Genomic DNA, 19435 nt, shown 5'->3' with positions numbered 1-19435 from the left:
AGAAAACAACCCACGACAGGCAGGGTATCCTAGGCAGGCCACCTAGGAAGCACAGGTGTTTTGTTTTCTTGTGCTTCTCACCTTCTCCTTTCTGCTCCCTTCTAGCTACACCTCCTCATGATGGCTCATCAGCATGGGTTTCTAAGTATTAGTTGAGCTCCTTTATTCAGTGAGAAACACTGGAGGAGTTTTACTATTACAAGTGGTTTGTTGTGTTTTTCCTTTTATGGCCTGTCCAGCTCAAGGCCCTATGCTTGGTGATACTGCTGACAAGTTTTTCTATTTCCAGATCAAATTAACGTGAAACCACACTGGCCCTATTATTGAAGCAGTGGGGGGGGGGGGGGGGAGGGGAGGAGGAGGGGGTCCTTTGTTGTAAAGTGTTTCTAGGGCTGTTGGCCAAGATGGGAAACTCTCTAGTGTCCATGTTATTTCCTGAGGCAAGCACACATGGGAAATAGAATTTATTACAAACCTACTGTTTGCCCTTATGAAAAGTATAATAATATGAGACTCTGGGGCAATGAAAGATTTACTGGGATTCCTTCTGGAACTGACATGCATGTCAGCTCATTCATGGTTTAGCCAGCTTATAAACAGTGTGTAATGATAATGGTCTGCTTTTATCTTACTGTTTTTTGTATGATTACTCCTTTTTGTATGATTGCAGGTCCTACAGGTATGGATCTCTGGCAGCTGCTGTTGACCTTGGCAGTGGCAGGATCAAGCAGTGCTTTTTCTGGGAGTGAAGGTGAGTTCTACTTTCCCATTCCCACCCCCAGTGTTTTGAAATAACACTGAACTTTATTTGTTAAATATAAGTTCTTTGGATGCTTTAATTAGAAGAGGTAAGTTTTAAGTAGCAGCAAATGGGAAACTGGTCTTAGCTTTAAAATCATAAACTGGGTGGACTTTTCTGTGGATGTTTTAGGAGGAATACAGTTTTGGCATCTCATCTTTTCACATCAAAAATAAATGCTGCAAATCATGCTGAGGACATTTATATTGAAAGCAAGCCAGGTCTCTTGGTCCTGGGAGAGATATTGAAATTGCACTGGAAGGTTGGTTATTAACCTACTGATCACTCTGTTCATCCGTGACTAAGGATATCATCGCCTATTTCCAGAGCTCAGAATTAAGGTCTCTGAATCATATTCTCTGAGAACGGAAATTGCAGGTTTCAAATAAATTTCACCTCTCACACTCTGGATGGTTACCATTTGGCAAAGTGTGAAGGAAGACACAAATGAAAAGAGTTGAATAATGTACTCAGAACTCATGATTTCCTTGGCCATCTCTATAAGTCTCCTTCCTTTTTTATACACTCTTCCTAGTGAAGTCCCAGTACATTCAAACGTATGTCTCATAGCAGAAATAACTGGAGCGAGAATGAGTAATGAAAGGGAATGAGAAGAAGGATGTTTCTGTCCAGAAAGTAAACTCTGCTTATAAAGGGGTACGAGACTTTTTAAAAGATTGTCTTGAGTGCGTGATTTTTTTTCCTTGCTTGAGTGTCCAACATAAGAAATAAAGTCTATTTCTCCTATGCTCTGACACTGCATTCAGTTGTTGCTTTAAGAGTAGCTGACTCCACTCCGCAGTGTGGAGGTTCCTCAGAAAATTAAAAATAGACCTACCCTATGACCCAGCAATAGCACTGCTAGGAATTTATCCAAGGGATACAGGAGTACTGATGCATAGGGGCACTTGTACCCCAATGTTCATAGCAGCACTGTCAACAATAGCCAAATTATGGAAAGAGCCTAAATGTCCATCAACTGATGAATGGATAAAGAAATTGTGGTTTATATACACAATGGAATACTACGTGGCAATGAGAAAAAATGAAATATGGCCTTTTGTAGCAACGTGGATGGAACTGGAGAGTGTGATGCTAAGTGAAATAAGCCATACAGAGAAAGACAGATACCATATGGTTTCACTCTTATGTGGATCCTGAGAAACTTAACAGGAACCCATGGGGGAGGGGAAGGAAAAAAAAAAAAAAGAGAGGTTAGAGTGGGAGAGAGCCAAAGCATAAGAGACTCTTAAAAACTGAGAACAAACTGAGGGTTGATGGGGGGTGGGAGGGAGGGGAGGGTGGGTGATGGGTATTGAGGAGGGCACCTTTTGGGATGAGCACTGGGTGTTGTATGGAAACCAATTTGTCAATAAATTTCATATTAAAAAAAAAAAAAAAGAGTAGCTGACTCCACTACTCACTGGGCAACTCATGTTGGAAAACACAGTTTAACAACAGAGGTAGTGCCTTAAGATGTCCTCCCTGACCTTTGAGCCAAAAATAAATCTGTAGTAGTGAGCTGCTGAGGGCCACCAAAGTAAAAAAAAACAAGAAGGGTAAAATATGTTATTTTATCTTGTAAAGCAATTTTAAAATATTTATAGAAAAGAAGTCATAATTGTTTGAAATATTTTTGGGTCTCTCTGGTGTTATAATGTCAACATTATGCAAGTCAAACATGGAGAGAACTGCAGGCTCCATGTCAGCAGCTTTTCCCATGGCTGGTTTTAGACCCTGGTTCTGAGCCAAAGAATTACAGCTGAGAGCCTCTGCTGTTCCAAAGTCATGGTAGTTTAATCTCTACTTTCTTCATTAAGGTAGCTTTCACTCCACTAGGCAAGGCTTGAGGAATTTAAAAAAAAAAAAAAAAACCTGTGAAATGAAAAGTATGGCAAAGGAGATCTTTAAAGAAAATTAAAAACGTAGCCCCAGCTGAAAGAGTAGAGCTCAAGTTACATTTTAGACCTAGAGAGGCTGCAAAGAGCATCTATTTCAGCTGCTTTGACATTTTAGCTTTGACATAAACCTTTAACTTCATAAGGAGAGTGGAGAAAACACCGCCATTAACTGGTTTTATGTTTGCTTTTTGATAGTTTTTTGTTTGCTCTGTTTGGGGGTAACAGAGATAAGAAAATGAATTGGCTTATTGTAAACAAATCATGTAGCCTACCAGTACTTACACATAATAAGTAATTTAGCAAAGGAAAAAATTTCTTTTTTCTTCTATTTTTTTTTAATTTTTTTTAATTTTTTTAAATTTTTTTTTAAATTTTTTTTAAATTAAAAAAAATTTTTTTTTTTTTAATTTAGTGGGCTAACCAAAATTCTTTTGGAATATGTGGCTACTCCAGGGTTCTACCTTAAAATGGCCTGGGGATTGTTATGGATGAGTATGATGTCTACATAAGAAGGTGTAGATGAACATGTTCGAACATGAGCATGCACGCACATGAGTGTGTTTACCAGTTCTGGCCATCTATCTGATGAGTTCTGCCAGAGTGGTCACGTGACAACGTGGATTGAATCTCAGATGACATTCGGAGGCCATGTGGTCCTTCTTCTGCCAGGTCCAGATTGTAGCCAAATTGTTCTTATGTTGTCTCCTATTATATGAGGTAGACTAAACATACAGGTAAGAATTTAAAAAAAAAACAAAAACCTGCTACCACTGTAGTTTCACCGTGAAACCATTCATTTGAAATCAGTTTGGTCAGGGAAAGATGTGACACTGCTGAGGAAGGCATGTGGCAAGTGTTACTTGGAGAAAAGTTACCTAGGAGCTGGTAAAAGATGACACATCTCTATGCCTAGGGAAGGTTGGCACTTGAAGCCTGGAGCAGGGTTTTTCTTGCTTGGGCAGATGAGTGGTTAGAAATATACCGGCCCTGAGAGGATTTTTCATTATGTCTAATTGCCCTGTGAGAAATTTAATGAGAGCTAAACATGGAACAGTGCACCATTGTGTTAGCTCCGATGTTGTAATAGGTGCCCTCTCATTGTCTTTCATCCTTATATTAGTCTCTACATCTGCTTCTCATAACCAGTTACATAGTCTCCGGGACAATTTCTTACCCCAAAATCAGGAATGACCAGCAGTGCCTTATTTTCAAAGGGGCTTCACAGGTTAAACTGTCAACTGGCTGCATCAGAACTGATGCTCCTGGGATGATGATTTTTAATGAGAAATGTGTATAAAGATTTTGAAATATTCTTCAAAGGAGTGCCTGTTATAAATTAGATCACATCTCTGCTACTTCAGTCAGTCCACAACTGAGGATCCTCTTTGACCTCAGCAACCAAACATGGGAGCATATTAGCCCCTGCCCTGAAGAATTTCAGTCTAGTTGGGACATAAGGAACTTCTAGAAATTAATGAGAAACTGTATAGCTTTAAGGTCTAAATTGTGTAATGAATACATATGGTCAAGATGTTCTGAAAAAGAGTAAATGAAGATGGACTGGAATAGTTACTTCAAGTTTAATGTATAGATATTTTTTTAGAGCTTTCTTTTTTCAAAGATTCAACTTAGGGCTATGAGGAATATAGTGATTCTTCTCTCAAGGAAGTTACCATGAGTTAAGAGATCAGGAACCTGCACAAAGAATTGCCGTGTAAGACCATGTCTATTAACAATTGAAATAGTGGCCCCGAACTACACTCCTTAGGAGGAGTGAAGTGTGGAGGGTCACCTCCTGCTGTAGTGAATTAGAACTTCATGAAGGAGGTCGGTGTTATTCAGCAGAACTACAATACTTGTTTAAGACTTTAAAAGGCTGAGAAGAGCAGGAGGAGACTCTCGGAATAGCCGATGTGATAGAGGAACAACATAAACGGAAGCTCACAGGTGTAGGTAGAAGGTGTACATGGAGAACAACTCATTCAGCTACTGAGTTTTTCCCATGTACAGACACTGTATCAGGCAATGAGTGGTTCTATTTTACACATTTGGTATTCAACAGCTATTTTTTGAGCACTTACTTTGCAGAAGGCATATGATTCATTTGGCCAGAGTGTGCTATACATGAGCACTCCATTTGTAATTATTCACTTCGGAAGTAAACTTAGGTCAATAGATTGGAGTTAAATTATAGAAGGCTTAGCAATAGCAAAAGCTTTGTGGAAAAGGCAGGTCTTGCTGGGTGTTGAGGAGTGAAGATGGTATTTGGAGAGAAAGAGAAGAGACAGAATGTAAAGCATATCCTGCAAGTCATAGTTCTTCTCAAAGCTGTAGGCCATGCATAAGTCCTAATGATGGGACATTATGTGTGTGTGTGTGTGTGTGTGTGTGTGTGTGTGTGTGTGTGTGTCTAATATGTGTAAATTGCATCTATAATATTTATGTATAATGTACATTATATATATGTGTGTGGATGTGGCATGGATTGCAGGCAAAGCACATAATTAGTATTTTATCGGCAGATTAAAAGGTGCTACATCATTCTGTATCAGTCAAGGTAAGAAATGTGCACTAGGAGTGAGATGCTGCATCCTAAAGGAATCAGGATCCTCAAAATAATATTTTCTGCATATATTTGAACATTTTTTATAAACTTACGCAAACTGACACAGCACTTATGTAGGAAAAAAAAAGACACCTCTCTTCTCATTGCTAACAAAAAGGAAATAATGACCCAGTGTAAGGAACATTGTATTTTTTTAATAACTCCTCCCCCCCACCCCGACAGTGAGGCCCCACAGGGCCCTGAGAAGTTGCCAAGACCTGTAGGATATATATCAAACAAGGATTAGAGTCATGGTTATAGTTGGGAACCAGTAAATGGTGTGCCTATCAAATGATTTCAAGAAGTTCTAGGCTTTCCATGCATACTGAAAGTGAAGATAACCTCCACAGAGCTCTAGATTGCTGCTGTCTTCACTGTCACCAGGAGGCAAGAAGAAATGTTTCATTCTGCTGTCATGCCATAGCCTGCATCCATGTACATCAGCAACCCTGTGTCACCTGGTCCTCTTGATATCACAAACCGCTTCCACACTGGAGCTCAGCAGGACGTAGCAGACCAGGCTGAGGAGCTCCTGGCCTCAACAATTTAAAGGGTGCCAGTGGAAGATGTGAGCACGGACCTCTGCAGATGATGACACAAAACAGTCTTTCATCAAGTTTTAATCAAGCACTTTTATGGATCCGAGGATGAATTTTTTAATGTTATTTTTTATTTTTTTTAATTTACATCCAAATTAGCATATAGTGAAACAATGATTTCAGGAGTAGATTCCTTAATGCCCCCTACCCATTTAGCCCATCCCCCCTCCCACAAACCCTCCCGTAACCCTCAGTTTGTTCTCCATATTTATGAGTCTCTTGTGTTTTGTCCCCCTCCCTGTTTTTATATTCTTTTTGTTTCCCTTCCCTTATGTTCATCTGTTTTGTCTCTTAAAGTCCTCATATGAGTGAAGTCATATGATTTTTGTCTTTCTCTGACTGACTAATTTCACTTAGCATAATACCCTCCAGTTCCATCCACGTAGTTGCAAATGGCAAGATTTCAGTCTTTCTGATTGCCGAGTAATCCTCCATTGTGTGTGTATGTATGTGTGTGTGTGTGTGTGTGTATATATATATATATATATATATATATATATATATATATAACATCTTCTTTATCCATTCATCCATTGATGGACATTTGGGCTCGTTCCATACTTTGGCTGTCGTTGATAGTGCTGCTATAAACATGGGGGGTGCATGTGTCCCTTCGAAACAGCACACCTGTACCCCTTGGATAAATGCCTAGTAGTGCAATTGCTGGGTTGTATAGTAGTTCTATTTTTAGTTTTTTGAGGAAACTCCATACTGTTTCCCAGAGTGGCTACACCAGCTTGCATTCCCACCAACAATGCAAAAGAGATCCTCTTTCTCCTCATCCTCGCCAACATCTGTTGTTGCCCGAGTTGTTAATGTTAGCCATTCTGGCAGGTGTAAGGTGGTGTCTCATTGTGGTATTGATTTGTATTTCCCTGATGATGAGTGATGTTGAGCATTTGTCATGTGTCGGTTGGCCATCTGGATGTCTTCCTTGGAGAAGTGTCTATTCATGTCTTTAGCCCATTTCTTCACTGGATTAATTGTTTTTTGGGTGTTGAGTTGATAAGTTCTTTATAGATTTTGGATACTAACCCTTTATCTGACATGTTGTTTGCAAGTATCTTCTCCCATTCTATCGGTTGCCTTTTAGTTTTGCTGATTGTTTCCTTTGCTGTGCAGAAGCTTTTTATTTTGATGAGGTCCCAGTAGTTCATTTTTGCTTTTGTTTCCCTTGCCTCTGGAGACATGTTGAGTAAGAAGTTGCGGTGGGCAAGATCAAAGAGGTTTTTGCCTGCTTTCTCCTCAAGGATTTTGATGGCTTCCTGTCTTACACTGAGGTCTTTCATCCATTTTGGGTTTATTTTTGTGTGTGGTGAAAGAAAGTGGTCCAGGTTCATTCTTTTGCATGTCACTGTCCAGTTTTCCCAGCACCACTTGCTGAAGAGACTGTCTTTATTCCATTGGATATTCATTCCTGCTTTGTCAAAGATGAGTTGGCCATACGTTTGTGGGTCCGTTTCTGGGTTCTCTATTCTGTTCCATTGATCTGAGTGTCTGTTCTTGTGCCAGTACCATACTGTCTTGATGATTACACCTTTGTAGTATAGCTGGAAGTCTGGGATTGTGATGCCTCCTGCTTTGGTTTTCTTTTTCAAGATTGCTTTGGCTATTCAGGGTCTTTTCTGCTTCCATACAAATTTTAGGATTATTTGTTCTAGCTCTGTGAAGAATGCTGGTGTTACTTTGATAGGGATTGCATTGAATATGTAGATTGCTTTGGGTAGTATCGACATTTTAACAACATTTGTTCTTCCTATCCAGGAGCATGGAATCTTTTTCCATTTGTTTGTGTCTTCTTCCATTTCTTTCATAAGCTTTCTATGGTTTTCAGTGTATAGATTTTTCACCTCTTTGGTTAGATTTATTCCTAGGTATTTTATGGTTTTTTTCGTGCAACTGTAAATGGGATTGATTCCTTGATTTCTCTTTCTGTCACTTCATTGTTGGTGTATAGGAATGCAACCGATTTCTGTGCATTGATTTTATATCCTGCAACTTTGCTGAATTCATGAATCAATTCTAGCAGTTTTTTAGTGGAATCTTTTGGGTTTTCCATATAGAGTATCATGTCATCTGTGAGGAGTGAAAGTTTGACCTCCTCCTGGCCGGTTTATGGATCCAAGGATGAATTTTAAATTTATGTTCCTGCCTTTAGATTGCCCATGGTTTATAGAAGAGAAGACAGACAAGTAAACATTATTTAATTGTGATCCCCTTATGTTACTAAAAGAGTTTTAAACAGGGTAATAACACTGCTAGGTTTTCACTTTGGAAATACTACTGGTAATAGGATGGAAGTGAATTTGAGAGAGATGAATGTAGAGGAAGATGATTGTAATAGGTCAGGAGAGAGAAGATATAAATGTGATGGTTGTGATAAAAAAAAATAGATGGATCACAGAGATGTTAAGGAGACAGAATCGTCGGTACTTGGAGCCCAATTATGTGTGCATTTTTGACTTCAGGAACTGCCAGACCTTTCTTCCTCCATCCATCTCTAAGTTCTCATATTTTTAGTTAAGGTTATCAGCATCAGCAATGACTCACTGTGAATACGGGGAAGTCCCAGAACACAGCTTGGACTGTTAGCAGTGAAGTGGTACTTGCATGGAGCTGCTCTGTAAGGGAGGAGACATACTCACACTGATATAACAGGGCATCTAAGCTTCCTTCCTTTTGTACCGTTTTCCAGAACTCTTGCCCATGCCCAGCTTGGGCTGCACAGCTAGCTTCCCGCCTCTGCCATGTGGCTGTGGTATGGCTCAGGCTACTGTGCACTGAGGGTTTGCCATGGAACAAAGGCCTGGCTGTCTCCCCATGTAGTCTCCGGACATTCATGACTATATCCTGAGACCTGGACATACCCCCAGATATTATATCATCACCAGAGTATGTACCTACCTCATGGAGCACAATGAAATATATGCGGGATAAGTTGACAGCAGCAAAGCCCTGCGCCGGGCACAATCTGGGAGGTCGGTCAGGCTTACACATAGCTAAGTGACTCACCCCTACAAAGCAACTGGCAGTGTGGGTGATTAGGTTTGTGCCTCAGCTAATTAGTAAATGAAAGGGCTGGGACCGCCCAGGAATAGTCTGAACCTGGAACATTCAATTCACGCATGCCAGTGACAGACTGTGCTTCTAGTCTTCCACCTCAGACTCCAACTCTTTCGGGATGAGCCAATCCTGGTATGCAAAATGTATCCCCACCACTTTGGTTCGGTAGTCTAAACTGGGGCTCTGGTTATGGGGTAGACAGGAGCGAGGCTGATATAATAGATTTGATATGTGGCCAGAGCCTCTATTCATGGGCACACTGGGCTTCCTGCCTCTGGTTGGAGGCTAACCCACGTTTGGCTATGCAGAAGTCCGCACCAGCTTGGACCAGCCCAGCCAGCCCTCCACGACATGGGACCCAGCATTCCTCAACCACCCAGCACCTTTTCCCTAGAAAACCCTCTTGGGAAGAACCTGTGGTTGATGGTTTTCTCCTCAGTGTGAATTTAAGTCAGTGAGTTATTTCCCCAGGGTTAATTCAGTTTAAACCTTAATTTTAATCTCTATATGATATAGAATTTTAAGCATTTCAGAGCCAGCAACAAAGGCATTTTTGAAGACCTAGCCCCTGCTCCTTTTAACTGCCAGCTTATCCATAGCCTGTGCTTCTAACTTGTCATCAGGCAGTCCCCGGCAGCCACGACCCTCATCTTTCACAAGCAGCAGGCATCACCTTCCTGTTTTGGCTTTTCCAACACTTGTATGGGTGTTGAAGTAATGCTGTCAACAGTGTCATTCTCAAACCCAAAGAGAAGCTTCCTCATGATCTGTAGTTAGCAGCGTAAAGGCGGTAATGATGTGTAACATAAACACACTTTGAAATCTGATGCATCTGACCATACAAAGCTAGGATTCTGTGGTGGCCTGGCTGGTGGTAACTGTACAGACCACAAGGGCCGGGGACCTGGAGCCCTTCTTCAGCCTCAGCTGCAAATCAGAGTTTTCTCTGGCTCATATTTCTCAAATCTGTTCAAATGAATCCACAGTATTTCACCAGATACATCTATCAGGAATCTCTGCTTCTGTTTATACAACAACTTACTGGCCTTAAGCCTTAACCTTAACTCATTACAGTGTCTTCATTACATTTTTTTGGCAGGTTTGCACGTATCAAATCATGGTGGATCATGTCCCAAGCATGAAGGAAATGTTTTAGGATGTTGTTAATAGAATCTCTCACCAAAAGGCTGGACAAGGGGATGGGAAGGGGAGGTAGGATCAGGGTATAGGAAAAGTAACATTTGTTGTGTGTCCCAGTTCTCAATGAGGTTGTAATGACATCTGTGTTTTAAATTATGTGACAAAGTCTGGATTGGGCTTGAACTAGGCAACCTAATTGTTTTCAAGTAAATGATTAACAAAATGACCCCCATGTACCTGTGTAATAAAGTGTCATGGATTTAAAACTCACCAAACCTTAAAATCGATGAAGGATGTTTTGCTCTTCCCTATATCCCCCTCCCCTACACACAGTAGATCTTCATTTATTTCTTGAGTGAATGAATGAACCAGAATGTAAATCCTGACCTCGGACTTCTCTAGTCATATCCCACAATTGTCACTAGGGATCTGTTATCTTGTTTTAACCAGACTGGGGGCTGAATTAGGACCCCCTTCCAGTGGGAAATAGCTGTGCAGCTATAGAAGCTAGAACCCAGTGGCTTCAAAGAAGCCCTGAGCATCCGTGTGTCCTACTCTAAGCCCTGATTTATGGGCTTTCTCTGTGGATGGAATGATCTCATTCTGCTATATACTTCAGATGCCATCAAGGTCAGAAATCTGTCCTACACACCAATGTCTAAGAGGCTGATGCCCTTCCTAAGTCTTGTCAACCTTTTTCCAAGTGACTGAACTCTGTACCCCATGCACCAGCCACTGCCTACCATCCTGCATTGAAAGAACCAGTCACCCAGCACCAACCCCCACAGATAGACACCACGTTTATCTGTGCCCCACCTACCTGATTAAATCATTTCAAATATTGACAGACATAGAGAGGTATGATGAGGACTGCAGATCCCAAATCCAAGTTTTCTCTGCCCCTTTGGACATTGAACTTTAGATTACGAAAACTCTGACTAGTGATTATATGCATAGCTAGATCACTTTTCCCAGCTCCTTTCCTTAAATATCAGGTCTTTCCAATTTTCCAGTGAGAACCCATCTTAAAGTATGAAACTCTCAAAATTAAAATTCAAAGTTATACTGCTTAAGTCCTTAGTTTCTTAGTCTCTGAATATGAATAAAAACTGGTATTTTCTGTATTGTCTAATCATTTGGTAAAACTTTGCAAATTTGTGGAATGAGAAATAATGTTTAGAGCATTTGACTTCTTGATAGCCACATGCTATGTGTAAGAATTACCAGATTCACATCATCGGAGATTGAATTGGTGATGTTGACCACTATATTTTGGAGAGCCTTGGCCTCCCCCAAAATAAGAGGTCATTTTTTTTCGTTTTTTTTTTATATTTTTTAAAAATATAATTTATTGTCAAGTTGGCTAACATACAGTGTCCTCTTGGTTTTGGGGGTAGATTCCCATGATTCATTGCTTACATACAACACCCAGTGTTCATCCCAACAAGTGCTCTCCTCAATGCCCATCACCCATTTTCCCCTCTCCCCTGCCCCTCCATCAACCATCAGTTTGTTCTCTGTTTTTAAGAGTCTCTTATGTTTTGCGTCCCTCTCTGTTTGAAACTATTTTCTTTCCCCTTCTCTTCCCCCACAGTCTTCTGTTAAGTTTCTCAAGTTCCACATATGAGTGAAAATATATGATATCTTTCTCTGCCTGACTTATTTCACTTAGCATAATACCCTCCAGTTCCATCCATGTTGTTGCAAATGGCATGATTTTGTTCTTTCTCATTGCCAAGTAGTATTCCATTGTATATATAAACCACATCTTCTTTATCCATTCATCAGTTGATGGACATTTAGGCTCTTTCCATAATTTGGCTATTGGTTGAAAGTGCTGCTATAAACATTGGGGTACTTGTGCCCCTGTGCATCAGCACTCCTGTATCCTTTGGATAAATTCCTCATTGTGCTATTGGTGGGTCATAGGGTAGTACTATTTTTAATTTTTTTTAGGAACCTCCACACTGATTTCCAGAGGGGCACCAGTTTGCATTTCCACCAACAGCACAAGAGGGCTCCTGTTTCTCCACATCCTTGCCAGCATCTAACAAGAGGTCATTTTTAAAGGAAAGGACCATTTTGTGGCTTCTTAACATTTAGGACCTACCCTCCCTTCTCCTCTGCTCAGCCATTGACCCAGCTGCTTCCTTGGTTGGAGCAAGAGGCACTATGCTGTTCTGAACAATAGCTGGTGATGGAAGAATGTGTTGTGCTGATAGCAAGGGAATAGGGAAATGGACAGGAGTCCATCAGAGAGCCCTGCTCCACATCAGGCGGTTTGGTCAGATGTAGCAAGGAGTAGAATGCAGCGAAGTCCCCAAGGGGCCATGCTCTGACAGGCCTGGCTTGTGTATGTCTGTGCCCAGCTGCCTGTGTGAACCATGCCAGCACCATATTCTCTGGATGTTTGCTCTGAACTTCATAAGCACGGCTGACTAACATTCTCACTCTTCGCAGCTATCATTAAGCCTGACTTCCTGGAAAGCTCTGATCGAGGAATAAAAGAGCTGGATTAATTTCTGTGCGTACCTTGGCTATATCTGTATGTCAAACTCATGTTTATTGTAGCCATTGTGGGTGTGAAAGGCAAAAGTGTAGTTACTCCCGGTGTGACCTGTCTTATTTCCATGAATGGGTGCTAAAAACCTGTATTCCTAGGTCTAAAAAATTTAACTTCATGAAAAATAAGAATATTAAACACTTTCATTAACATGAGATGTATCTAAAATAGAACTCTTCCCTGTGGAATTTAGGGGGTGATTTTTCCAACATGTTGGTTGGGAGTGGATTGCTATGAACCCAAAGTCAGAGCCTCTGATATAGGGAGAGTCAACTGATGCCTTAAACCGGAAGATAGAAGGAAAGGACTGAAATTCCAGGCTGTAATGAGAGACTGGCTGCCACTGAGCCCACAGTGGCATTCAGTAGATACTGCATAGACCACTGATTGATTTCTGCAGTTAGTTGACAGGAGCCCAGTTTGATTTTCATTTGATTTGGTTATGCAAGGTGTCCCTCTGGTGCTGTGGTCCTGCCCATGGCTATCACTTCCTTGGGGCAGCAGCCATCAGCCAGAGGCTTACACTGTCAGAGGCTGAGGGAGACTGTGGAGGAACTTGCCAAGAAGAGAAGAGGCTGGTCATGTGACTTGGCTGGTACTCAGAGAACATGCAGAGGTGCTTGGGGGAAAGGATCAGCAAGCAAATCTCTGTACCAATCGTATCAGACTCCTGTTTCTTCTCTCATTGTGAGGAGAAGTGGTTTAAGGTAGGGATTTCAGATCTTGAACTTTGTCAGAATTGGGTTTGAAATGCAGCTCTGCCATTTATGAGTCACGTGATTTTTTTTTTTTTTTTTTAAGATTGAATTCTTCAGGGTTGCCTGCATGGCTCAGTCAGTTAAATGTTCAGCTGTTGATTTCAGCTCAGGTCATGGTCTCACGGTTTGTGAGACAGAGCCCCTCATCAGGCTCTGCACTGACAGCATGGAGCCTGCTTGGGATTCTCTCTCTCTCTCTCTCTCTCTCTCTCTCTCAAAAAATAAACTTAAAAAAAAATATTGAGTTTCCCAGAAGCCAGAAGTTGAGACAAAGATTTAAATGAAAGTGAATTGTTAGAAAATGTTCCAGGAAGAAGCTGACAGGGAAGTAGGGAAATAAGATAGAGAAATTAAAAAAAAAAAATCAATATCAAGTACTGTGAGGTGACTGTTTAGGGTGGTATCTGGTACATTCCCGTCCGGAAGCAGTGTTTCAAGTTGTCCAGATCAGCCCTCATTTGGTGGTTAAGGGCTGACCCAGGTGGATGTAAGTTCCTAGACACTATCAGTTCTCCAAGGCAGATCAAGATGGCTCCAGCAGCCTGAGGGCTGCAAAGACACAGGTGCTGGGTGTCCAGAGTGAAGGCACACAGGGAATCTGTGTGCACAAAACTAGTTAAGGGAGAGCCTGGGTGGCTCAGTTGGTTAAGCATCTGGCTCTTGTTTTCAGCTCACGGTTTGTGGGATAGAGCCCTGCGTAGGGTTCTGCACCAATCACGGAGCCTGCTTGGGATTCTCTCTCTCTCTCTCCCCCTCTCTCTGCCCCTTCCCCACACGTGGGCTTTCTCTCTCTCTCAAAATAAATAAATAAACATTTGTAAAAAATGGTTAAGGGATCTACATCAGCAAAGGACTGACAACATCTGCTACAAAGCCTTTTGTAGATTATTACAGCTTCTGAGCCTCAGTTTTTTCATCTGTTAAATAGAAGGAAAATAACTTGTTTAAAATCATTGGGGAAGTAACACAAATAGACCACCTGTTGAGATTCCATGGGAAAAACAGATATTCAATAAGGTAACTATTATTGGCTTTGAAGTGAGTGACTGCAAACCTTGAGGCCTAAATAAACAAACAGATATGTGCAGAATTTGATTTGTAACAATATATGCCTAAAAGAAGCATTTCAATTGCACAAGGAAGTTTTGAAAGCTAAAGATAATTGTAATAATGCCTTCAGAACACTGTCGATAAGAGCATTCTAATATTTAAGGTGTTTTCAACAATAGAATTGACATTACAGCATAAGCTTTTACTAAATGAGACACTATTCTGTTTACAGTTTTTGTAATGAATCTTCAGAGGGTAAGTTTGATAAGAACCTTAGTGCTCTAGTTCTTGTATTTTTAATTAAATTAAATCTGACCAAGTCAGCAAAGGGGTCTGGCATGAGTTGAATCTGCTGCTGGTAGTTAATACTGGGCAAGTCAATTCAGTTCAGTGAGCGTTTATTGAGCACTTGCTGTGTGGCAGACACAATGTCAAGAGGAATGAGGCCAGGTCCCCAGGTTAGTCACTTAGGTGAATTAGGGATGTGGAAAGACAGAATTAAAACAAATTTATTGCAATAATTATATAGAAGCTTGTTAGTGGTTCCAGTGGTAAGTCCCTTATATTACTACCTCAGTTAATCTGCACAGCAATGCTAAGAAGAAGTTTCCATATTACCCTTAGGGAAGAACACCAAGAATAATTTCATACCTAGTTTACAAAGCTAATGAGGGCAAAAGTGAGAGTCCAAGCCAGAGTGCATACTACACTGCCTGTCGTGTCCTAGGATTCTCTTGGTGACTATCTAACTATAATGCCTCTGTAGGGATCTCATCTGATTCCTGGAAGTTGCTGGTTTACCTGATCAGCCTAGGAAAGAGCCATGGTTATATTACGTCAAAAAGACAGGAGGTGATTCCATGAGCTACTTCAGTAAATCCTTTAGATTCAGGTTAATTACATTTAATGTAGTACTTAGACTTTCACTGTTGGACCTCATTTCTGATATGATATATATGATATATAATATAGTTAATATAATATAATTAATATAATATATAACTTCTGGTATAAGTTATACATATAAATTATCAGATATATATATAAAGCTTCTGATGAGGTATGGGTAATTTTCTCAAAGCAGCTGGGCATCTCCTCCTGAAGCTAAATCAATAGCCAAAGTTTATGGGGACAGGAACCACCTCTTACCCTTTGGAAAAAAACTCCATGAAAAGTACCTCCTGGGTCACTGAACAGCTGTCTCCTGCTGTCTAGTCCCTTACCCACAAGGCTCTACACCCATTGTTGTAGGGAGGTACAAGGACTGCTTATGAAATCAACTCTGGGTTTTCTCTTCTGTATCATTCACGTATTTTTTATGAATCCAGAAGCTATCAAAGTAAAGGGAAGCAGTCTCCTCTCTCTCCTAACAGGTCTATAGAGTTATGCTACACACAACAGACACTTTTATGCCATATTCTTTTGCCTGCTTCTAAATCTACACTTCCTTACCCAAAGTTTTACCTTTCATAGGATTAATAGACCCTATTTTGCATATAGGACTTATGTCAGGTGAGCGTTGTTCTTATGCCATTTTTTTTTCTGATAGGATTTGTCCATATAAGTCAGTGAAAGTGAAACCAAGCTTATAAGAACAAGAGTCTTCAGTTCACTGGAATTTCTTTTTGTGTTGCTGTTTTAGGAGAAAGGGGCAAGTTGTCCGAAAAGAAAATTGTGTCAAGAAACTATTTGAAACAAATTTGAGATGTCTTCTTGGCCATTAGTGATCCCATCTAATGGTGTGATAGGGGAAAAAAAAGTTAACAATCAGCAACCCTGCTTATGAATCTAGTTCCATCAGTAATCAGCACTATGGTTATGTGCAAAAGTTCTTAATTTCTCTAAATTCAGTTGCCTGTCTATTAATAGAACTTTCAGAGAAAAAATGCCTAATCTGTCCCTTTCAACTCGAAAACTATTTTTTCTATAATTTCTCAGATATGGATGTGGTACTGTGGAACAGATTCCCTCCTGCCAAGCCCTATCTTAGGTCCTTTGTGATAGGCCTTCTTCTTCTGGGCTTTTTTTTTAAATAAGTGTCCTAGAGTGCAGACAAGGAAGACAGGCTAATCAAATCTGCAGATGATGCAAAGCTAAATAAAGATAACTAACGTGCTGTAGGACAGACATAGGATCCAGAGTATCTCAACAGCCTACAGTTGGGAGCAAAAACTACCAAGATAAACTTTGATGGGGATAAATGTAAAGTCCTTTGTCCAGGTTTAAAAAAATTAACTTCACAAATAAAGGCAGTGAGATTCTTGGCTTACAGCAAGTCCTTTGTGAAAGACTTGGTTATTGAGTTCATTGCAAGTACAGTGTAACTAACCTGTTATGATGTGGCTGCCAAGGAGCTGCTTTAATTAGAAATAGAGAGTCCAGAACAAGGAAATTACCAGTCTTGACTCTGCAATGGCCACAACATATCTAGAATAATCTGGTGAGCTGCAGACATCAAGATTTAAGAAGGATATTGACAAACCAGTACAAAACAGACTTATTGGTGAAGATCCTTGAAATCATGTGGAAGGAACTAGTGATGTTTAGTCTGAGGGTAATGAAGGGGCAGTGACAAGATATTTGCTTTTAAAGTGTATCATCTTGAGGAGGGCTGTAACCAAATCTGTTTATATAGTGTGGTAAAATATTATACCATAAAAATAGACTTTGGGAACCAAACATATGCATGTATGAATTTCAGCTCAACCTGTATCAATTCTGCCAATCTAAGCAAATGACCTTCTCAGCACTTCATTTCTCATCTTAAAACATAAAGATAATAATCCTTGCTCATAAAATTATCCATGAGAATTAAATGAGATAGCATGTTCAGTAGGTGGCGTAGTTACCTGGAAGAGTTAGGTTTTCCATAAAGGCTAATCTCCTCTTTAGTTCCAAAGGAGAACAGGGGCACCTGGGTGGCTCATTTGGTTAAATGTCTGACTCTTGGCTTCAGCTCAGGTCACGATCTCTGGTTCTTGGGTTTGAGCCCCGCATTGGTCTCAATGCTGACAATGTGGAACCTGCTAGGGATTCTCTCTCTCTGTCTCTCTCTGCCTCTCCCCGACTCATGTTCAATAAACAAACTTTTTTTAAACAGGAGAACGGGGGCAATTAGGTTGATACTCCATGCCAGGGCGCCTGGGTGGCTCAGTTAGGTACGTGTCTTACTTTGGCTCAGGTCATGATCTCACGGTCCTTGAGTTCAAGGCCTGTATTGGGCTCTCTGCTGTCAGTGCAGAGCCTGCATTGAATCCTCTGTCTCCTTCTCTGTCTACCAATCTCTCTCTCTCTCTCTCTCTCTCTCTCTCTCTCTCTCTCTCTCTCTGTCTCTTTCAAAAATAAACATTCAAACAAAAAGTACTCTATGCCAATTATAATTATCCCAAAGTAGGATGAATTAATAGGTCAGAGAGGGCTGGGGTTAAGATATGGGAGTATGGAGCTAACTTGCCAAGGACTCTGGTGCCCTATTCTTGTTCAAACACAGCTTCATATAATAACACTTTGATTTTACAGAGTAGGTTTCCAGGTATGTTTTGTGTGAATAAGTAATTCAGAAAATTAAAAATAGGCAGAAAATCTGAGTAATGTGATCTCTAAGACTCCTCTGTTCTCCCTGATTTATGCTCTTCTGCATTGCTGGAATTGATGCTTACTAAAACTATAATTTATTGCTGGAGATTGCGTTATAAAGGATCCAGATATGTTGTTCACTACACCCACTAAGTCAGGGAATCATTCTTGGAAGTTATAGAAAGATATTCAGTTGTGACAAACAAAAGGGCTTTCTCACTCTCTCTCTAGTTCTCTATAGCTCCATCACTTCCTGCTCCCTCCCATTCACTCAGGTATGGTTTTCTCAAATGCAAAACATGGAATTCACTTGCCAGCATTTTGACTCTGAAGTTTTTTTTAACAGCTGATATTTAAATCCACCTAGGCCTCTCTAGCTATCCTCCTAGGAGCTCTGATCATAAGAAACAGCTGAACTGGTGAATGTTCTGAATTCATTCCTATTGAGATGCATGGAGGTATCCAGGTACTAACTACACCCAACTGTCTTTTCTAAAAGAACAGAGTTAGCAAACCAAACATCCATCCTGACCCAGCAATTAGGAATCTAACCATGAACTTGCTATTCCCATGCAAGGTTAGTTGTTTCTATGTTTTGAGGAAGATGATTGAGTGCAAGAGGTCGTTTGATATGATAATACTGAGTAATTTCTTACAGGATAGACTTAATCAGAAAAATATTGTTGGACAGGAGCTCACAGAACATAGAGTTATACTAGTTTTCAGAGATGGAGGGCCTAGATGAGGGTTTCTCAAACTTGGCCTATTGATATTGTAAGCCAGGTGATTTTTTTTGTGGTGGGAGGTGTCCTATGCATTGTAGCATGTTTAGCAGCGTTCTTGACCTCTGCCCAGTAGGTGGTAGGAGCTGCATTCCTACCCTCAGTTGTAACAACCAAAACATTTCCAGACATTGCTAAGCATTCCCTGGGGGTGGGCAAATGGACACCCATTGAGAACCACTGTTCCAGATCTGGTGATTGCTTGTTGAACGGATAGTGCCAGGATTGTTGTGGGAGTCAAATTACAGAAAGCGTGTTTAAGTACTTTTAAAAATAAAATATTTACATGTTTGGTTACAGTACATCTCTTACCTTTTCACTGATTCATACGTTCATTCATCTAAGATTTGGGGGGTGGGCAGGTGCTGGAAACCAATAAATAAACTTAGAGGCTTTAGGGTTTGCCAAGTAAACAAAGAGGTTAGAAGAAAAAGATCATGGAGACCTCCAAAATGAATGTGTATATATAACGTGCACAAAATATTGTGGGAGTCCCAGGAAAGAAAGGCCTGCCTTTGACCCAAACCATAGAAAACTAGTTGGACTCTACAGCTGAAGCTCTGTGATAGTAATTACAGATGGACTAATTCTTTTTCATA

General features: G+C 40.5%; 1 protein-coding gene across 1 annotated transcript in view; it reads left to right on the top strand.

Moving 5' to 3' along the window:
- The first annotated feature begins 681 nt into the window (after window positions 1-681).
- The window catches only part of GHR (growth hormone receptor), a 143774-nt gene continuing 125020 nt past the window's right edge, over window positions 682-19435 (top strand). The window contains exon 1 of the mRNA XM_047073776.1: window positions 682-751. Within this exon, the coding sequence (XP_046929732.1) occupies window positions 682-751 (70 nt within the window). The remainder of the gene's footprint in view (window positions 752-19435) is intronic.

Source organism: Lynx rufus, unplaced genomic scaffold (assembly GCF_022079265.1).
Source record: "Lynx rufus isolate CCGP_SWC_20201006 ecotype Redwood Valley unplaced genomic scaffold, mLynRuf1.p SCAF_1, whole genome shotgun sequence".
NCBI lineage: Eukaryota > Metazoa > Chordata > Mammalia > Carnivora > Felidae > Lynx > Lynx rufus.
The sequence above is the reverse complement of the archived record's forward strand: the minus strand, read 5'-3'. Positions and strand labels throughout refer to the sequence as shown.